Source organism: Homarus americanus, unplaced genomic scaffold (genome assembly GCF_018991925.1).
Source record: "Homarus americanus isolate GMGI-L3 unplaced genomic scaffold, GMGI_Hamer_2.0 scaffold55640, whole genome shotgun sequence".
NCBI classification, from domain to species: Eukaryota; Metazoa; Arthropoda; class Malacostraca; order Decapoda; family Nephropidae; genus Homarus; species Homarus americanus.
This window is the reverse complement of record NW_024713650.1, coordinates 3685956-3705174: the sequence shown is the minus strand read 5'-3', so window position 1 is coordinate 3705174 and position 19219 is coordinate 3685956. Positions and strand designations below refer to the sequence as shown.

The window sequence follows — 19219 nt, the reverse complement described above, 5'->3', positions numbered from 1 at the left end:
TTATCCGTTTGTCCTCTGGCATATAATTTTTTTTAATGTATCAATGGAGTCAAACATGTTACAGTAAAAGATGAACAGAAAGATTATATGCACTACATTTTTATATAATTGACATCCATTGTTATTTTAGGTTTGTCAGTTAAATTTACAAAATGTTGCATCCAATATTTTTTTTTTACAATTTAGTTCTAATGCAGTATCAGTTACATACTACAGTGCTTATATCCAGAAACATTTCTCTAGCTTTAAAATCAAGACTTTCCACATTTTGTTTTGTATTAGGCATTTTTTTTTTTAGCTTTGATGTGGTCCATAACCAAAATAAAATACAGACATTTCTATCATTTGACAAATCTACCTTGTACCCATAAAATGTATATTGTAAAATTACTTGGTAAATAATTTTGTGAAAAAGAAAGTACTGTATCTGTTTTACTTGAATCAATATTTTTCACCATTTCACTGTAATAACATTTCATCAACTCTGTACCACACACTGATTACCGAGAGACAGAACTTTTGTACAGACTGCAGTTTGTGCATAAGAAAGAAAATAAGGAGAAAAAGAGAGAGAGAGAAGGACAAGGCTGGACTAGATGCCAAATATTGCATGAGTCACGCTTGTGTCCTAGGCTAGACCAGCACCCATGACCCCCCCCCCCCACCCTCCCTCCCCCCTGGTCTGCTAGGCTACAGTAGTATCTTACACTAATACTCTACATTAACACTTCTCCCCCCTCACCCTAAAGAACATATAGTTGTACAAGTATAACATGAGATCATGGATTTCAGGTGTAATTGTTCTTCCCATTATGAAGTCACGAGGGAATGATTGTGAGTTTTGTGAGTTCGTAAAAAAATATATAAATAAAATAAATAATAAAATGAAATGGAAAACTAGTAAAATAAAGATAAAAGCAGGAATTAGACTTACTGAGAACTGTCTCAGTAACTACTATGAGTATTGATTCAACTTTAAATGGATGACTACTAATGAAACTTTATGTTAAGAAACTAAAGGACACATCACATGCTTCACAATGAACAGAGTCAATCACGATCCTTGTATCAGTAATAAAGACCACATCTGAACCACTGATGGCCATTAAGTCTGTCATCAAATTGTACAGTGATAACTAACTATCTGTACACATATATTTTACATACCAGCTATTTCAGTGATCCTGATTTGGAATTTATCACCAATAAAAAAAAAATATATATATATATAGAAGATTCTCATAATTAGAATCTTTTATTGTCTACACTGGGAATTAACATCAATATAAGGTTAAATAGGTTATATTTTCAACTTAAGATCTAAGTGTGACCATTGAATGTTAAGTATTCCTCCCCTGTTCAAACTTATGTATCACTCTATACTAAAACAGTACCATGAGACTTTACCAACAGTCAACTGGAACTCTACAAGGAATATCCACTTGTCCACATTCTAACCTAAATGGGTGTTTTGAATTCCAACAGAAGTTATAAATAATTCTAGTGAAAGGTTTAGGCAAGATGCACAACTCATTATGATCACACAAGTTTAACAAATAAACTTTTGATGTTACATTAAAAACTAGACCTTAAAAATACAAATAAATATAAGATGACTAGCCTACTTTTGCTCACTGTGGTAAACATTGCACATTATCTAAGATCATATGTGTTGTGTAGTAAACTCAAATTGGTGTCAATCTCTTTATATCAAATTCACCATTTCCTGCACAAACACAGCAGGATGTCCCAAGCAGAATGTTCCCCCACAAATAATTCAATACATTTGTATTTACACATAAAGACAATGTTTGAAATATTTATGGGAGAATTCTGCATGGTTGTAAAATAATATCACTGTTTTAAAGATGTTGAGAGATTAATGTATTAGAACTATTACCCAGAGAGCAATGAAAGACATTTAATTAATTATAAAATAATAAATGGCAACAGAACATTTAAAAAAAGATGTACTTATGTCTGTCCACCATATCAGATCAGCATAGACCTGATATGTCGACTGTATATAATAACATTCTATTATTATCTTCAAATGTCATCAACTTTCTGTGTCCATAAGGCTCTCCTTTCTAAACAATGCCAGTACAGTACTAAATATACTGTACTGTACTTGAAGTTGCTAAGGTCTCGTCAGTTAAAAAATAAAAATCCATAAAAATCATAGAAAGTATATGACACTTCAAGACTTTACTGATGACAACAAGTGTGCAGAGTCTAATGCTTCATCATTTTTACCTGAATTTATAAAAGATTTTCAACTGTATAACACTTTAATCTCAGCATGAATTCTGTGATGGTTAAATCCTCACAAATAACATCCCCTCACAGTAATAACAACAACAATAGTTTACGACTGCCAAACCTTTCAGGCCGTGACATTTTAACTTTACGAGGATGAACTTTCTCCCATTTGGCACATTCGGGAAAATTTGAATTCTAGTGATTGTGAACAAATGTTCAATAAAAACTTCCTCAGTGATACTGAACAGAAATTTTTCAGCAAGACTCTACACAAAAGGAATAAACACAGAGCTAAACTTCAGCAAAAACTAGCCTCTGAGAGCTAACCCAAACAAACATTAACCTTTGCAAAGACTAGCCTTCATAAAGGTTAACTTAAATCAGGAGTCTTAGCAGACTAGCCTTAATAAAGACTATCCTAAGAAAAAGACTACTGTACTGTACTATATAATCATAGCCTACTGAAGGCCTAATCTAATAACTGAACACAATATATTAAATATCATTTATAAATATCTCCTGAACCATTTACGACTCTGGTTGCTGAGCTTCTCAATATTTTCACAATAGTCTTGTGCCAACACTTAACAACTGCTCCCTTACACTGTAGGTACTCTGATATTTACCAGGACTCAAGAATTCTGACAATTCACAGCGAAAAGTCTGTACAAATATATCAACATATTTAATAACGTGTCTCACTAGTTTAACAGACTCTTACGGCACAATAAGTCTGACATTTTGTTAAAAATTTGCACTAAAATTATTACATATATCTTAGGAAAACATACGTCAACAGTCGAAGAGAAGTTACTGAAAGTTTCTCACTTGCAGTCTGATGTTTACATAAGAATTCTAAAACATTCCATATTATTCATTTAGACAATCGACTGATATAAGTCCCACCTTCATATAAGAAATGACTTTTTTTAACAGCCATTCTAGAGGACCTGAATTTGGTCAAGATCTTCAGACAGCTGTGAAGAAACTTAGCAACATCTCGAAGATATATCCAGATGCTTCAGATGACTGAGTTCCATACTGTTCCTGAAGAGACCTTCCCAACAGTCTGAAAGATAATCAGACATCCTTGGAGGACACTCTTAAGGAATCAAAGGGGGGCTCTTCAAGACCCACAAATAATATCTCTTGAGAACTCAAAAGAAGTCCATCCAAAAACTATTTTTCGGTTTCCAGAAGTACATCGAAGCTTCATCAGACCTTTGCCATTCAAGCAAAAGATCTACTGCATTCCCCCACTAAAACCTTTTCAGCCGGTCAAAGGGCTCTTGAAAGAGCCCTAAAGAACTTGGAACTCTTAAGTCATCCATTGTCCCACAAAAGCAATCAAAAGAGCTTTTAATATCATATAAATGCCTAAAAACTCTTTGATATTCCAGGAAGGCCCTCACAAACAGCCTTAAAACATCCTGTTATCATCTTGGTCCAGACAGGTGGTGAAGACCATTACTTGGAGGGCTTGGTGGGTGACAGGGCCAACTTCTTCCTGGGTGTGGTTACCTCACTCTCACCCTCCTCACACTTGGAGCAGGAGTGTAGCCGCTTCCTCTGTCGCCCATAGTCTGCAAGAAAAAGATCCGAGTTAACAGTGAAATCAAAAGAGCTAAAACTAAGGTTAAGTAAAAAAAATAATAATATATAAATTCTATTATGGTAAAATTTATTAAAAAGGCGAATGTATTTCATTATAGCTTCAAATTATGACGAAAACTGAAGCACTAAGACTAAATTGGGGTTCTTCTGAGGTAATAATCAAGAAAGGTGTTCCAACTATGGCTAAATAAGACTTATGATTACGACTAAAACACCTAATTTGGACTCTATCATCCATATAAAGACTAAAAAATAAAATATACGAGCTTAAAGCAGAAATGAAGGCTTGCAAAAAGACTAAACTGACATAATAATACTGTACTAAAGATAATACGATAATTCAGAGTAGCCAAGACTTAAGACTTACGTGACAATACATTCCTTGTGAGACTTGAATGGCTAAGCTAATCAAATGACTGACACAGTAACAAGAGACGATTAATCTTATGAGAGAGAGAGAGAGAGAGAGAGAGAGAGATCACACCACTGAAATATGAAATAGTTACAACCACGACCTTTCCCATCTCACCTCTCTCCCTTCCTCTCCCTCTCACCTCTCTTCCTGCCACCGAGACGACGCCGACCCCCAGGGGGATGGAACAGACGGCCAGGTGCACTGATTGTCGGCAGGTAAGAAGAAGGGGGGGGGGGTGAACTTTGCCACAGTCACGACCCTCCCCTCCCCCAACCACCCGCTCAACTCCTCCCACGGCCCTGCCTTCTCGTACCACCCCATCCCTCCCCCGATCTAACTCTATCCCACCCCCTTGTCTTACTATTTCTACCTCTCCTCCCCCCCACTCTAACTACCCCCTTCTCATCCTCTCTACTCCCACCCCTCTTTCCTCACTCCTTTCCCCACCCAATTTTTATCAGTTTCTTCCTCACCTCCTCCCCCCCTCTCCTAACTCTTCCTTCCCTACTACGTCCTCCTCCAAATCTCTCCCCTCCCCCAGCCCCCCCAGGTAACCCCGGGGCATCACGTTCAACCCCACAGTTCCGTGAGATAATAGGTAGTGGCGGGGAATAGGGACGAGTGAGGATGCTGTAGGCAGTAGAGAGGAGAAGGAAGGAAGGAAGGAGGAAAGAAGGAGGGAGGAAGGAAGAAGGGAGGGAGCGAAGGAGGGAAGGGAGGAGAAGGAAGAAGAAAAGAAGGAGGAGGAAGGAAGGAGGAAAGAAGGGAGGGAGGGAAGGAGGAAAGAAGGGAGGGAAGGAAGGAGGGAGGGAGGGAGGGAAGGAAGAAGGAAGGGAGGGAAGGAAGGGAGGGAAGGAAGGAAGGAGGAAAGGAGGGAGGGAGAGAGGGAAGAAAGAAGGAAAGGAGGGAGGAAAGGAAGAGAAAGGGAAGAAAGAATAGAAAATGTAAACTGAAGAATCGAAGAAAGGAAGGTAGAAAAGAATGAAAGTAGAAATGAAAAAGGAAGAAGGGAGGAAGTAATAAAACGCGAAATAATAAATATGTGAAGAGAGAAGATAAACTATAGATAAGGAAAATGAAAGGAAACGTTAACAAAAATCAAGTGGGAGAAAATAAATAAGAAAACAAACAAAGAAATAATAAACGGGAGAAATCTAAACGATTTGACACAAAAGAAGAAAAAGATGAATAACGAGAGAGAGAGAGAGAGAGAGAGAGAGCACAAGAAGATAAACAAGAAAGGGAAAAGACAAACAAATAAAGATAAGAAATAGGAAAAAAATACAAAACTAGATCGAAAATTGAGAAGAATGAGAAGCAACACCAAAGAGACAGAGAGAGAGAGAGACGAAGATAAACAGAGAAGTGATAAAAGACAAAGACAGTAAGGCACATCTACCAAGGAAGGCCCCGAGGGGAGGAGGAGGAGGAGGAGGGGGGAGAAGAGAGGTGATGAGTGGAATTACGTGGAAGGGGAGAGTGTGGGGGTACAAGAGCAGGTAAAAAAAAATAATAATTGTGAGAACTTTGTAGAGCCACAGTAATGCACTCCCAGTCTGCCCCCTCTTACTAGATGTTCCTGTCTGTCTCTCTGTCTGTGTCTGTCTATCTCTTTCCTTTATTCACACTGTTTGTCTGTCTCTCTGTCTGTCATCTCTTTCCTTTATTCACTGTCTGTCTGTCTACTGTCTCTTCTCCTTTATTCACACTGTTTGTCTGTCTCTCTGTCTGTCATCTCTTTCCTTTATTCACTGTCTGTCTGTCTCTCTGTCTGTCTGTCATCTCTTTCCTTTGTTCACTGTCTGTCTGTCTCTCTGTCTGTCTGTCATCTCTTTCCTTTATTCACACTGTTTGTCTGTCTCTCTGTCATCTCTTTACTTTATTCACTGTCTATGTCTACTTTATTGTCTGTCTGCGTCTGTCTGTCTTGTCCTTATATTCACACTGTCTCTTTGTCTGCTTTATGACTGGTTTTTTTCCCTCCCAAATAATTCGTCTACTATAAACATCTGTCTGTTCTCATTATTCTATGTCTGTCTGCCCCCTGTCTGTTCACTGTCATATAATAACCTCGTGGAAAAACAACTCAAAATATTTACAGGTCGCGACAGAACTATATTTTTTTTTTCCACTGCAATTTTGCCACCATGTTTACAGAGTCATTTCAAGGGCATTTTTTCTTCCATTTTTTATTTGTATATTTAATTTTTTATCCCAATTTGGACTTAATTCTATCATGTTCGTTGTGTTTAGTTGAAAGGTTATATGTAGATGATGATAATAATAATAATAATAATAATGGAATAATAATAAATCCCTCTCTCTCTCCTGTTCCTCTCACCTCTTTCTCTTCTCAGTTACTAATACCTCTTCTTCTAGTCCTCTTTACTTGTTCTTTATTATCCTCTCCGTTATTTCATTTTCTCACCCTCTCTTATTCTCTCATTCCATATGTTTTCTTATTTTTAACACTTCTCTCGTGTGTGTGTGTGTGTGTGTGTGTGTGTCGCCCCCATACTCCGGGGTTAGCAATGATGTGAACACGGTAGGTTAGCTTGGAGCAGCCCCGAGGGTAAAGGGTTATGGGGTCAGGCTACGGGGCATGTCTAGGGGGGGGTGGATGTGGGGGGCCTGGGGAAAGGGATGTGGGATTGAACTTTCGGGGGAAGGAGGGAGGTGGAAGTGGGGGTGAGGTTAACCTGAGGGTGGAAAGGGGATAGAGTCAATCCTGAGGAAGGGGAGTGGGGATCAAGTCCTAAGGGGAAGAGGGGAGTGGAGTCAATCCTGAGGGGGAGAGAGGTGTCAGTCTGAGGGGAGGGTGGGGTTCTATCTAAGAGGAGGGGGGGTGAGGGGGCCAATATATATAAATTATATACAAATTGCGTCATAGATCTTAGTTTAAGTGTGTGACGTGTTAAGTCATGTTTATGTATGTAATGTAATAAGGTTCTGTATCCTTATTCTTTATTAACCGTTTGAGACGGGGTTAAATGATCGTACTCAACGAGTTTAAATAAATCGTACTCAAAGGGGTTAAATTATCGTACTCAAGGGGTTAAATGATCATTACTCAACGGGGGTTAAATCATCGTATTCAACGGGGGTTAAATGATCGTACTCAACGGGGGTTAAATGATCGTATTCATGGGGTTAAATGATCATTATAACGGGGTTAAATGATCGTATTCAGCAGGGGTTAAATGATCATTACTTTCAAGCAGGGGGTTAAATGATCGTACTCAAAGGGGTTAAATGATCGTACTCAAAGGGGGTTAAATGATCGTACTCAAAGGGGTTAAATGATCGTACTCAAAGGGGGTTAAATGATCGTACTCAAAGGGGTTAAATTATAGTAAGGGGGTTAAATGATCATCAAGGGGTTAAGTATAGTACTCAACGGGGTTAAATCATCGTACTAAGGGTTAAACCATCGTACTCAAGGAGGCTAAATTATAGTATACTCAAAAAGTTTAACTACACCTCCAAAGTAAGGTTAAATACTGCCTCTACTTGACATCACTCATGCCAGGCTCCAAGTGAAGTCCTTACAGCAATGGGCTGATGACGTCATGCTCGACCAAAAGCTCTCGCGGCTACGTCAAAGACCTGGGAAATTGAAGGCGATATTGAGGTCGTTGATTACCTGGACTGAATCGTCAACGTCCCTACACCGTAATGTTACTGTAATTCAGAAGTGATTAACAATACGATACCAAAAGGAACACCGAGAAGATTAACCACCACAGCTTATTTCACCTGAAGATTAACCACCACAGCTTATTTCACCTGAAGATTAACCACCCCAGCTTATTTCACCTGAAGATTAACCACCACAGCTTATTTCACCTGAAGATTAACCACCACAGTTTATTTCACCTGAAGATTAACCACCCTAACAATTTGGAGATAATGTTAGGTATGGTTGAATAAGCTTTAGGTTAGGTATGGTCGAGTAAGCTTTGGGTTAGGTTGAGTAAGCTTTAGGTTAGGTTGAGTTAGGTTGTCAGGTTAGATTAGCGTTGTTAATCATTAGGTTAAGTTAGGTTAGGAGAGGGGGGTGGGGGGTTAAGTCAGGTGAAATAAACTGGGGTGGAGATTCTTCAGGTGATCCAAACTTTTTTTTATTCCCACCGTAAATTTACCATCATATTTACTGAGTCACTTTACGTCAGGTTTCATCAACGTTTCTGCACCGACTGACACACGTAATTGAGGACATGTGTTATATACCAAGAAAAATTTACACACACATACATACATATATACATTCATTCATACATATATATACATACATATATACATTCATTCATACATATATATACATACATATATACATTCATTCATACATATATATATACATTCATTCATACATACATACATCACTTAACACTCACTCATTCATTATTTTAACGCATATATGACAAGATAATGAACACTTGGGCTTGAATCATCTCTCTCCCTCCTGTATTCCGTCTCTAATTCTGTTCCTCGAAAATTCTCTACCTTCCCCTCTCCTCTTTATTCTGCCTCTCCCCCTTCCCTCCTTTCTTCTGTCTATCTCTTCCTCTGTTGTCTCTCCTCCTCCTCCCTCCCCCCATCCTTCTATCTGTCTCCTTTCCTCTTTATTCTGTGTCTCTCCCACTCCTTCCCTCTTTATTCTGTCTCTCCCACTCCTTCCCTCTTTATTCTGTCTCTCTCCCACTCCTTCCCTCTTTATTCTGTCTCTCCCACTCCTTCCCCTCTTTATTCTGTCTCCCTCTTTATTCTGTCTCTCCCACTCCCCTCTTTATTCTGTCTTCCTCCCCTCTTCCCTCTTTATTCTGTCTCTCTCCCTCCTTCCCTCTTTATTCTGTCTCTCCCTCCTTCCCTCTTTATTCTGTCTCTCCCCTCCTTCCTCTTTATTCTGTCTCTCCCCTCCTTCCCTCTTTATTCTGTCTCTCCCACTCCTTCCCTCTTTATTCTGTCTCTCCCCTCCCTATCTGTCTCCCTCCCGCCCTTGGTACACAGGAAATGCGCCAACATGTTTTATCCTGTTAAAAGGAGGGGTGGGAGGGAGGTGGGAGGCTGAGGGAGGGAAAGAGGAGGAGGTTAGACGAGGGGGACAAGCTAGGATGGAGAGGGGTGAGGTGGGGAGATGGAGTGGGGGTAGGTGTGAGGTGAGGGGGAGACGTTAAAATATTGCCCTATCGTTTTATAACCTTGAACCACATTCCTCAAGTATCCTGTGTGTTGATGAGCGTAAAATTATATGTGTGTGCGTGTGTGTGTGACCTAACGCGATGTATGTATGTACTGTACGTATAAACTTGTAATTAAACCCAGATAAATATATATTACATACAACAATAACAATAAGTTTAGTGTATAGATTATGTATAGATTATTATACAAATTTAGGTATTAATAAGTAACCATCTCATTATGTATCTGGGTATAAGCATGTGGCCGACCACGTGTGTGAGGTGTGTCTGTGTGTGCGTGTGTGTGTGTATGTGCGTGTGTGTGTACGTACGACAAGCCACGCAGAACACTCCGGCAACAAGCTACAACAAGCGAGATCTTGTGACTCCTACTATGACGCAACATAACTACGCTGCCACACGTACGATCCATACACACACACATGATGAATACCGGTATATAACACAAAAGAAACGCACAGTAGATACACACGCACATGGAGATACATACACAAATAACGCACACAAAGATGTATACATAAATAACGCGCACATGAAGATACATACACAAATAACGCGCACATGAAGATACATACACCAATAACGCGCACATGAAGATACATACACAAATAACGCGCACATGAAGATACATACACAAATAACGCGCACATGAAGATACATACACAAATAACGCGCACATGAAGGTATACATAAATAACGCACATGAAGATACATACACAAATAACGCGCACATGAAGATACATACACAAATAACGCGCACATGAAGATACATACACAAATAACGCGCACATGAAGATACATACACAAATAACGCGCACATGAAGGTATACATAAATAACGCACATGAAGATACATACACAAACACATAATCAACAATTACACAATTTTTTTTATCACACATACGAACAGGGAAAAAACCGTAAAATAAGAAGGAAAAAAATGTAGGAAATATAATCCAAAGAAGGAAAAGATAACGAACAAGACTAAGAAGATGATGAAGACAATTAAGACACATGAGAAATTAAGAACATAAGAATGGAGAAGGAAGCAATGTGAAGAAACACTAAAAAATACAAATAAATTAAAACAAGAAAATGACAAGTATACAAAGATGGAATGAAAACAAATAAACAAGAGATAAATAATAAAAAACGGGTTAAAAGAATAATTGCCTTATTTCTACATTGTTCAAGAATTTTATCTACATTCGTTCGTGTCTCAGGGTAACCAGACTACAAAATCCTATACATTTACATATAATTATGTGATATGTACACACCTATATACAAACACATTATGCGCAGACACATTACACATAATTTCAAAATGCACATAACACCACCACCACACACTAAGAAACGCAGTATACATAATAAAAAAAAAAATATTGTATGTATACGTACCTACCTATAAACACTGCATACATACCCATCCATCCATCCATGAAAAACTCCCAATATACATATATAACCACTAAAAGTATACATATACACAATTTACATACACAACCACACAACGTATACATACATAGCTATATACATTACACATACAACCATAGTATAAATACAAAACCACCCGGAAAATACATACACAAACCAAAGTATACATATGCATACCTTATCTTTCAACCTACGCATCTTCTTGGTATATAACTTAACACTATACAAGTTATAGTGTATCTAACTGCGGCTATAATTTTCCATATACTGTATATAGCGTAAAGATATGCATAGTGTATTGACAAAATGGTAGGCGGTGCTGACTGACATACTTGATGCTGCTAAGGGAAGGGAAATTAATAATCTATCAAACCTTAATTCATTGACGTCTAAGGGTTAAACCTAAAACAATCGTCGTCTGAGGATTAAACCTAAAACAATCGTTGTCTTAGGGTTAAGTTTTAAATCATCGTCACCAAAGGGTTAAATTTCAAAAAATCATCGTCATTGTTAAACCTTAAATCATCGTCGTCAAAGGGTTTAATTTTAAATCATCGTCGTCAAAGGGTTTAATTTTAAATCATCGTCGTCAAAGGGTTAAATCTTAAACCATCGTCGTCAAAAGGGTTAAAACAATAGATAAGACCGCAAGACAAAAATTTAGGAGATATTTCATTAATACCGATGTTACTGTGGAAAAAATAAGGTCAAGAAAACATTAACTACGGTATTTGTTTTAATAATATTATTAAGTGATTATAATAATTTATGGTTATCCGGCGCTAGATTTTGTTTTACGTACTTATATCTTGAAATTTATAGAGAATAAATTTAGACCTAGCAATTTTTTTTCTAACGTTTCTCCAAAGCAAGTGTTGACTGTTATACCTGAATTAAAGATAATAATAATATACGATAGGTACTAAGTATATTTACTATAACGATGAATAAATTTTTTTACCAAATCTTTAGTATTGTGTTAAAGCTTTACAAAGATCCTATAAAACAACACATAATAAAAATTACCATCATAATAACTTCGGGAGATTTTTTTTTATTACAAATTTTCGTCAATATTTAGTTTGTCAGAGATGGTTAACTCACAATACGTTTCCCGCCAGTGAGTCACAAGAAATACAGCGTTGAGCAACCCAAGACCAGCCAGTTCCTCCCCTTATTCCGGGTGACTCATAAAACACGGAATAAAATTTTGGGTTATGTATTAATATATTATAAAAGGAATATAATTTGTTTATGAATTATTGTTTTTTTATTATTATTCACTAGTTAGTAGCTCTAATTAACAACTTTCCTCGCGCAATGTTTTCTTTATGCGTGACCATTTACAATTCTAAAGTATGTATAAGTTACACACAATCCGTGAAATAACCGCGAAAAAATTTTGTTTGAGGTAACATGAGAAAAGTTTATTAATCCTTACACTTAACCTAACCAAATCTAACATATCCTATTCTAACTTAACCTTACCCTATTCTACTCTAACATATCCTAAGCTATGCACAACATAAAACGAACATTTTGAGTTATTTTACAGAATGCTTGATTTGCGATTGCCTGTAACAATATACAGTATATACGCCATACTGTTGAATATATTACATTTCCACCAAAACATATACAACGATATGTTCCCAATACCTCGTTGTCGGAGCTAACAACCATCCTTCCCAGTAACAGGTGATTCACTAAGCCTCCCCTAAACTGGCCTCTTATCTTACACGTGCGCAAAAGGCATATTATCCCCTGACGGACGACTGCGTCTCATTAGCTGACCAGTCTGATTTAATTGGTTATCAAAACTATACGGTGCACAAGCGAACCACTTTATGTTTCACTTTCCTGCAAAACAAATTTTCACTGTGGTATGTCATGTTCTTTAGACTACAACTAGTGTCTCCACGGTTGGTGCATTAGCCAATTAGGACCATGGCATTCTGGGTATGGAGAGCTGTTGTCTATGTATTTGACAACAGAGAACAGGGAACCAGTTTAAGCACCCCCCCCCCAGGACCTGCAATCTAATGAAAACTCTCTTTACTTTATTTACTTGTTTAATATATATATATATATATATATATATATATATACAAGAATTTCACAAATATATTAAATATTCAACGTACTAACAACTATCCCGGTTATAATGAGATGCACCATCTTGAAGACGGTCTTTTCCCAATGTCAGCCACACGCAACATGGCGGCAAGCGTACAGTACTTCACTATGGAATTTCTGTAACAGACAGGAACATGCATTATGTGAAGTACAAACATCCACTCAAATCACATTCCCTGAAGAATCTCCACCCCAGATTGTCACCTAAAGATTAGCACCCCCCAAGTAGTGTTAGGGTGGTCAATCTTTAGGTAACACAAGCAAGGGAGGAGATTCTTCAAGCGATCCCTCAAATCTCTCGTCTAGAAATTATGATACGCGGTCTTCATTTCTCCCACTTAACCTCGGGATGGTGCGAGAGCCTTGTGTACCCCAACGAATTAGATATAAATTAATGAATCAGATAAATTACTTGAGTCTCATTCCATTAAGTGTTTATTCGATAACAAAAGATAAACAAATAACGATGATGATATTCACAAAAGCGATCATATTTCATTATCTTGAATGTATGAGTGTTTGTGTGTGTATCAGGTTCACGTTACATTCCAAGATTGATTACTGTGTCAACTAGCGAAGACATACTAAATACAGCTGTAATCTTCAACCTTGCGTTACAGAACTGGTATTACATTATCGCCATGTAATTTAAACTTTTAATGATAATACAGCGAAACCATCTAGTATTGCATACTAAATCCTACCAAATACAGTATTTTATTAAGTAACGACAAATTGTTATCATGTCGGTAAATAAAATAATCCCAAAATTAAACCTCTGGAATAGTAAAAAAATATCAATAAAACCTACAAAAATATATAATAATAATAATAATAATAATAATACCAGTGACATTATATTATTGCTCTTTATTTCTCAGTTTTGATTTATTCACTGAAAATCGATTATTTTATAAAAATCAAGTTAATAACAAACACAAGCGTTAAGTGAATATCCATGGTCTGTTTTATTGTCAAATGATCAATCGTATTCAAAGGCACAGTATATATAATTTGAAGAGGAATTGTTGTTGAAATCATCTGGGGAAAATCTCAGTTCGTTCTTGATCAAAGTACTGGTAATCTATACTGTATGTTTAACTCCAAAATATCTTCCTCAACGAAAAACAAATAAATTAAATTGTTGAATGTTATCATAACGAATTTTGTTATATTTAATCTATATAAAAGGGGAATTAAAAGTATAAAATATACCAAAAGTTACTAAAAGTACAAAAAATATACAGTGCATTGAAATACCAGTCTTTTCTAATCTAATCTCAAATCAATTTCCCAACGCAATTTCAACACGCTAGGACACTCAGTTCTCTCAATACACTAATGACGTCTATGTTAGTCCTGGCTAGTGATCCTACTACATAATAAAAAAAAAATAATTATACCAAATGGATATGTAAATCAAGCATCTAAACCTGCATTTCTGATAATCTAGACTCTGAAGTGATTCATTTGTACTAAGCCTATTATTCTCTATCTTAAGCACTTGACCACAACTGTACCACCTTTAAATACGTATTATAAACCTCCCTATTGATCTATACATATAAAAATAATAACAGAAAAATTTTTGATAATCGAATGAAATATAACGTCCCGTCATCTATATTCCTTGAGATATCTAAACAATGGTTAACACGACGAATGGTAATTAAATTCTACACACACACACAAGCCACCCTTCTTTTCCTAACAGCGAAATCATAACTTGGGAATGATGTTCATATCTTTTGCGTGTACTTAAATACAGTATATCTTCATAAACAATTTACCAATGTGTAAACGCTGTACAATATAATGTAACCTTGGCCATACAGAATTCTTTTCAAGTGTAAAGTTGTGTAAAGACCTTGGTAATTGAAGAAAACCTAAGACCCAGTGAACGGTGCTTAATAAACCTGGTAATTGAAACACATAAAACTATGTATGTATACAATATACGAGTTACATGTTTTTTTAGAATTTTGATACGTGGAGTATGTATGTATGTACAGATCCGTGTGTGCGTAAGAGATCCGTGTGTACAAGATCCGTGTGTATTTGTATAAGATCCGTGTATATTTTCAAGGCGAGATCAGTAAATATTTGATGAAGTTTTCCCCTGTACACTTGTCTATTTATAGTAACAGTGTACACGTTTTTCTAGATACAATTTTGTGAATTTCTTTGTTTCTGAAACCAAATATATGTAAATCAGTTTTTTTCCACATCCGTAATCCTTTACCTGTAGGTGAGACGATGATACAGCCATGTTTTACACGGAATATTTTATTTGACTAAAAATAATACCGTTCTCGACTAAAACACGATTATCTTGTTATATTCGATAGATTTACTTGTACTGTACTCGACTTTAAACAGGTTCCTACCCTACTTATCGCTACAAGATCATACTTACCGTCTACAGAATATATGGTTTTAGTGGATATTTATTTTCAGACATGACTATTAACACTCCATTATTTTTTTTAAGTTGTCGTTTCTGGTCAATACAAAATGACTAGTAATAAATAATAGTGTTTGTTACTAGCAGGAATTGGATTTGTAACTAAAACAGAATAAAACTTATCTTGTAAGGGTTAAAAGCAAAAGCCATTTAACAACTGTGCAATGATAATAATTATATCAGTGTAGAAATTCAATATTACGATCTTGTGATAATATTATATTTTTTTTATTAATATGATCATAAACACAAGCAGATATCGCTTACTGTGAATAATGAGTTGTCTTGTCACTATAAATCTCTAATGAGTCGGGCAGTTGAAGCACCTAAAACATTACTTAAGTTAATTAAAAATAGTTAGTTTATTAATTTCAAGCTTTTATATTATAAATACTGCCAGTAATCTTGTATTAATTACCATAATTTCTAGATATTCACAATAACAATTTTTAATGTTCAGTATACTGTATTATATCCTGAAGTAAATTAATAAATGCTAAACAAATTATCACATTAAAAAGTAAATACAGTTCAAATATTCGAATTATCACTGGAGGGACGCCAAAATGTGAGATATCCTTATCTTTGCAATTAATTACATGACAAATAAACATGAAAATACTAAACCAATTCGACGTTCATCTTAAATAACTTGTTTAAATTACACATATACACAAAACATTCGAATAATTTCAAGTTATCTAATAATTTCTTCACATATATTATCAGATGATACACCACCCCCTTTCAAACACCAAATCAGATTTCTAGATAGATTTGGACATTCAGTAAAATCACCCGCCATAATCATATACTTTGGTACAGCATATACATATACATAATATAGGTATACAGTTCAGCATGTATACAAACAATGTACAGTACTTCCTTGTTCCTACCCCTTAAACATCACATACACACCACCAGTTCCATCAATACATCACAATCAACATCCACTATCACACAACCTACACAATCAAAACATCATATAGCAATTGTACTTAAACACAACAGTAACACAAATCTGAAGAAAATAATACCATATAAATCATGACCCTAAAATCACACTGTAGAAAATACGAAACAAGAGCACTGTATATTTCGACTAACTTACGGTCCTCTTTAGCAGTGTGAAATATACAATGTTTTCCTATCTTCTGCGATGGAACTTGAGAGTAATACCTGTATACATATATTTAATAAAAAAATACATATTACGATACTGATTCCCAAACAACATCGCCTAATAATTATTTCAAGTATTATATTCGCGTCTAAGACATATCAGACATACCATTGTAAAATGTTATGTATCAAGCAAGACATTTCAGGTAATTGCTTTTACATGAGAAATAACATGATTCCGTAATTACCGCAAGAAAATCATGAACAGACCTTCAAACTGACAGCTGTAGACAGGTGGATAAGACAGCCAAAAAAGTAGTCATACCTAAGACAATAATTCATGCATTTCTATCAACACTTGAAAAGTTTCTATCAATATTTTATGAATCCCAAGATCTCACGTAGTTTCATCAATACTTCACGAATGTACAACACCCATTTATAAAATAATAATAGGAACTGCTTAAGCCTATGCAACCTAATGTGATTGAAGTTCTATCAAGGAATTATAATGACAATAATTTTAGATGGTTAGATATATAAATTAGATATATACACTATACTAAATATATAAAACTATGTAAATACAGATAGATTGATAGACAGAATGATATAGATTGATAGACAGACAGAATGATAGTTCGATAGATAGATTGACCAAGATATAGTACGCAGATATTCAACAAAATCATCACAACCTAACCATCAAGAGGGGGGACCTGTTCAGACTGGGGTTAGGTTGAGAGGCCCAGAAATACCAAGTTCGGTCGAGATCCTTAAACCATATTCCCAGCTTAAATCTCTAATTTAGTCAGTAATGGATTTTGTAAAGGTTGAAATATTGGCTTTCGATATATAAATCAGAGTTAAGGGTGGTTGATGGGTTCAGATTTGTCAGATTTGGTTCGATATAAAACGTGTATCACCATAAGATTCGTCCCCTCCCAGCTTATTTCACGTGAAGATTAACCACCCTAATGCTAACCTAACCTCGTTGCATTAGTGGTTAATCATGTGAAATAAGTTGGGAGAGGCGAATCTTGGGGTAATCCATCGTTTACAGTCTAAGGACGTAAAAATCAGTGCAATGCTAACTGAACCCTTAAATAAGAACTATCCACACTTAATCACTGCTCCACACGTGAGTTTTTCTACACTCCAAGGGTCCAGTTTCAGTTCTGAGGTTCAAAGTTAACATGACGTTGATTTTAAGCCCATACACTATACACATCTTACGACTAACACATAAACAGGCTTTAATAAGTATCGCGCCTGCCCTGAACACGTGACCTGACCCGTAAAACAAAATAGTACTTACGTAACACATTTAAGTTTAGCTTATCATATAACATTTACAACATGAAGTGGAGACGGTAAAGACAACACTTCACTACCACATAACAGTTCACTACCTTCAGAAAGAACCCCAATAATTACGTTAGTTTTGCGTCATAAAAAACTGACCATACTCCCGGAGGCCTATAACCCGAGTTAATTTAACCTAATTTCCCTTAACCGTATGCCCAGGTACAAAAGATGGTGGTACTTACCAGTGATTTTACACTGTTTAGTCCTAGGCGTGTGCGAGTGTGAAGACTTGTGAGTGTTGCGTGGGGAGTGTGGCAGGTGGTGGTGGAGGGTGGGCAGGGCCGTGGTGTACAGCTCACACGCCTCCTCCTCACAACATCTTCTCCCCTCCTCCACGTTCTCCCCCAGGTAGTGGTGATCCTCGATCAGGTAACCAAGGCGTTTGCTGACCTCCCCCACATCTTCAGGGTCTGATGTTAGTGGGTCATCGAGTACATCCTCGCTGGGTGATGTTTCCCGCGTGAGGTCTTCTTGATTCAGGCGATTTTTTCTGGCGGCGGATTTTGCTGGCGTCCACTGGTAGCGTCCTGAGGGCAGGGGGCGGCAACGTATGGGATCAAAGTTCCATTTCTTTATGAACTGCTCGGCGGTGATGGTGAAAAGGGTGTCTGCCATCTTCAGGTTTGCTTTCGTGTCGTTGATGCCAAGTTCAGACAACGCCCTCCTAGCTGAGGGCTTCTTGAAGAACATTCTGATGTCCGCCGCTTTCGTGGGCGAGTATGGCGTATCGAGCGAATAAGATATCATCGTGTAAGGGTGTAATGGCTCGGAGTGTGTCACCAGCACTAGCCCACGTCCGCACCGCGCGATGAGTATCAAACTACTACGACGGAGTCTCACACGCGCGCCCCAATAACATCCTCGGCGGACATTTAACTTCAAACCTTCAAAAGGCGCGGGAGACTGTGACTCCCCAACGGTCGCGGGGGATTTAGCTTCAATATCCCGCCGCCTTCACCTGAGCGAGCCTCTGGACATAAACTAACCGACTCTTGGCAGTTGTTAGGGGTTTGTGGTCGACTGCTCGGTGCCCAACTTGTTAATTTTGTATTTATATCTGGCAATAAGTGTAGAATGTAATCAAGTCATTCGCCTTACTGAAATATTATGTAATAATTATTTGATAATCGACCTTTATTATATGATTTCCCCGCGTTCTGTATTCTTACATTATTGCCTCTATGGGAGGGATAAA

The 19219-nt window shown here is 37.0% G+C and overlaps 1 protein-coding gene across 1 annotated transcript; it reads right to left on the bottom strand.

The window, feature by feature from the left end:
- Window positions 1-654: 654 nt before the first annotated feature.
- LOC121873781 lies at window positions 655-19015 on the bottom strand. The gene is made up of 2 exons (XM_042377484.1): window positions 18207-19015; window positions 655-3845 (listed from the first exon to the last, which is right to left on the bottom strand). The coding sequence occupies exons 1-2, from the start codon at window positions 18769-18771 to the stop codon at window positions 3730-3732; spliced, it is 681 nt and encodes a 226-aa protein (XP_042233418.1). The 5' UTR covers window positions 18772-19015; the 3' UTR covers window positions 655-3729.
- Window positions 19016-19219: the final 204 nt, after the last annotated feature.

What these genes read in the sequence shown, in the direction of transcription:
- LOC121873781 (XM_042377484.1), bottom strand. Translation starts at nt 18,771, where the DNA reads ATGATATCTTATTCGCTCGATACGCCATACTCGCCCACGAAAGCGGCG. An exon ending in TAAACAGTGTAAAATCACTG is followed by an intron (nt 3,846 to 18,206) that starts GTAAGTACCACC and finishes TTTTTCTTGCAG; the next exon opens with ACTATGGGCGACAGAGGAAG.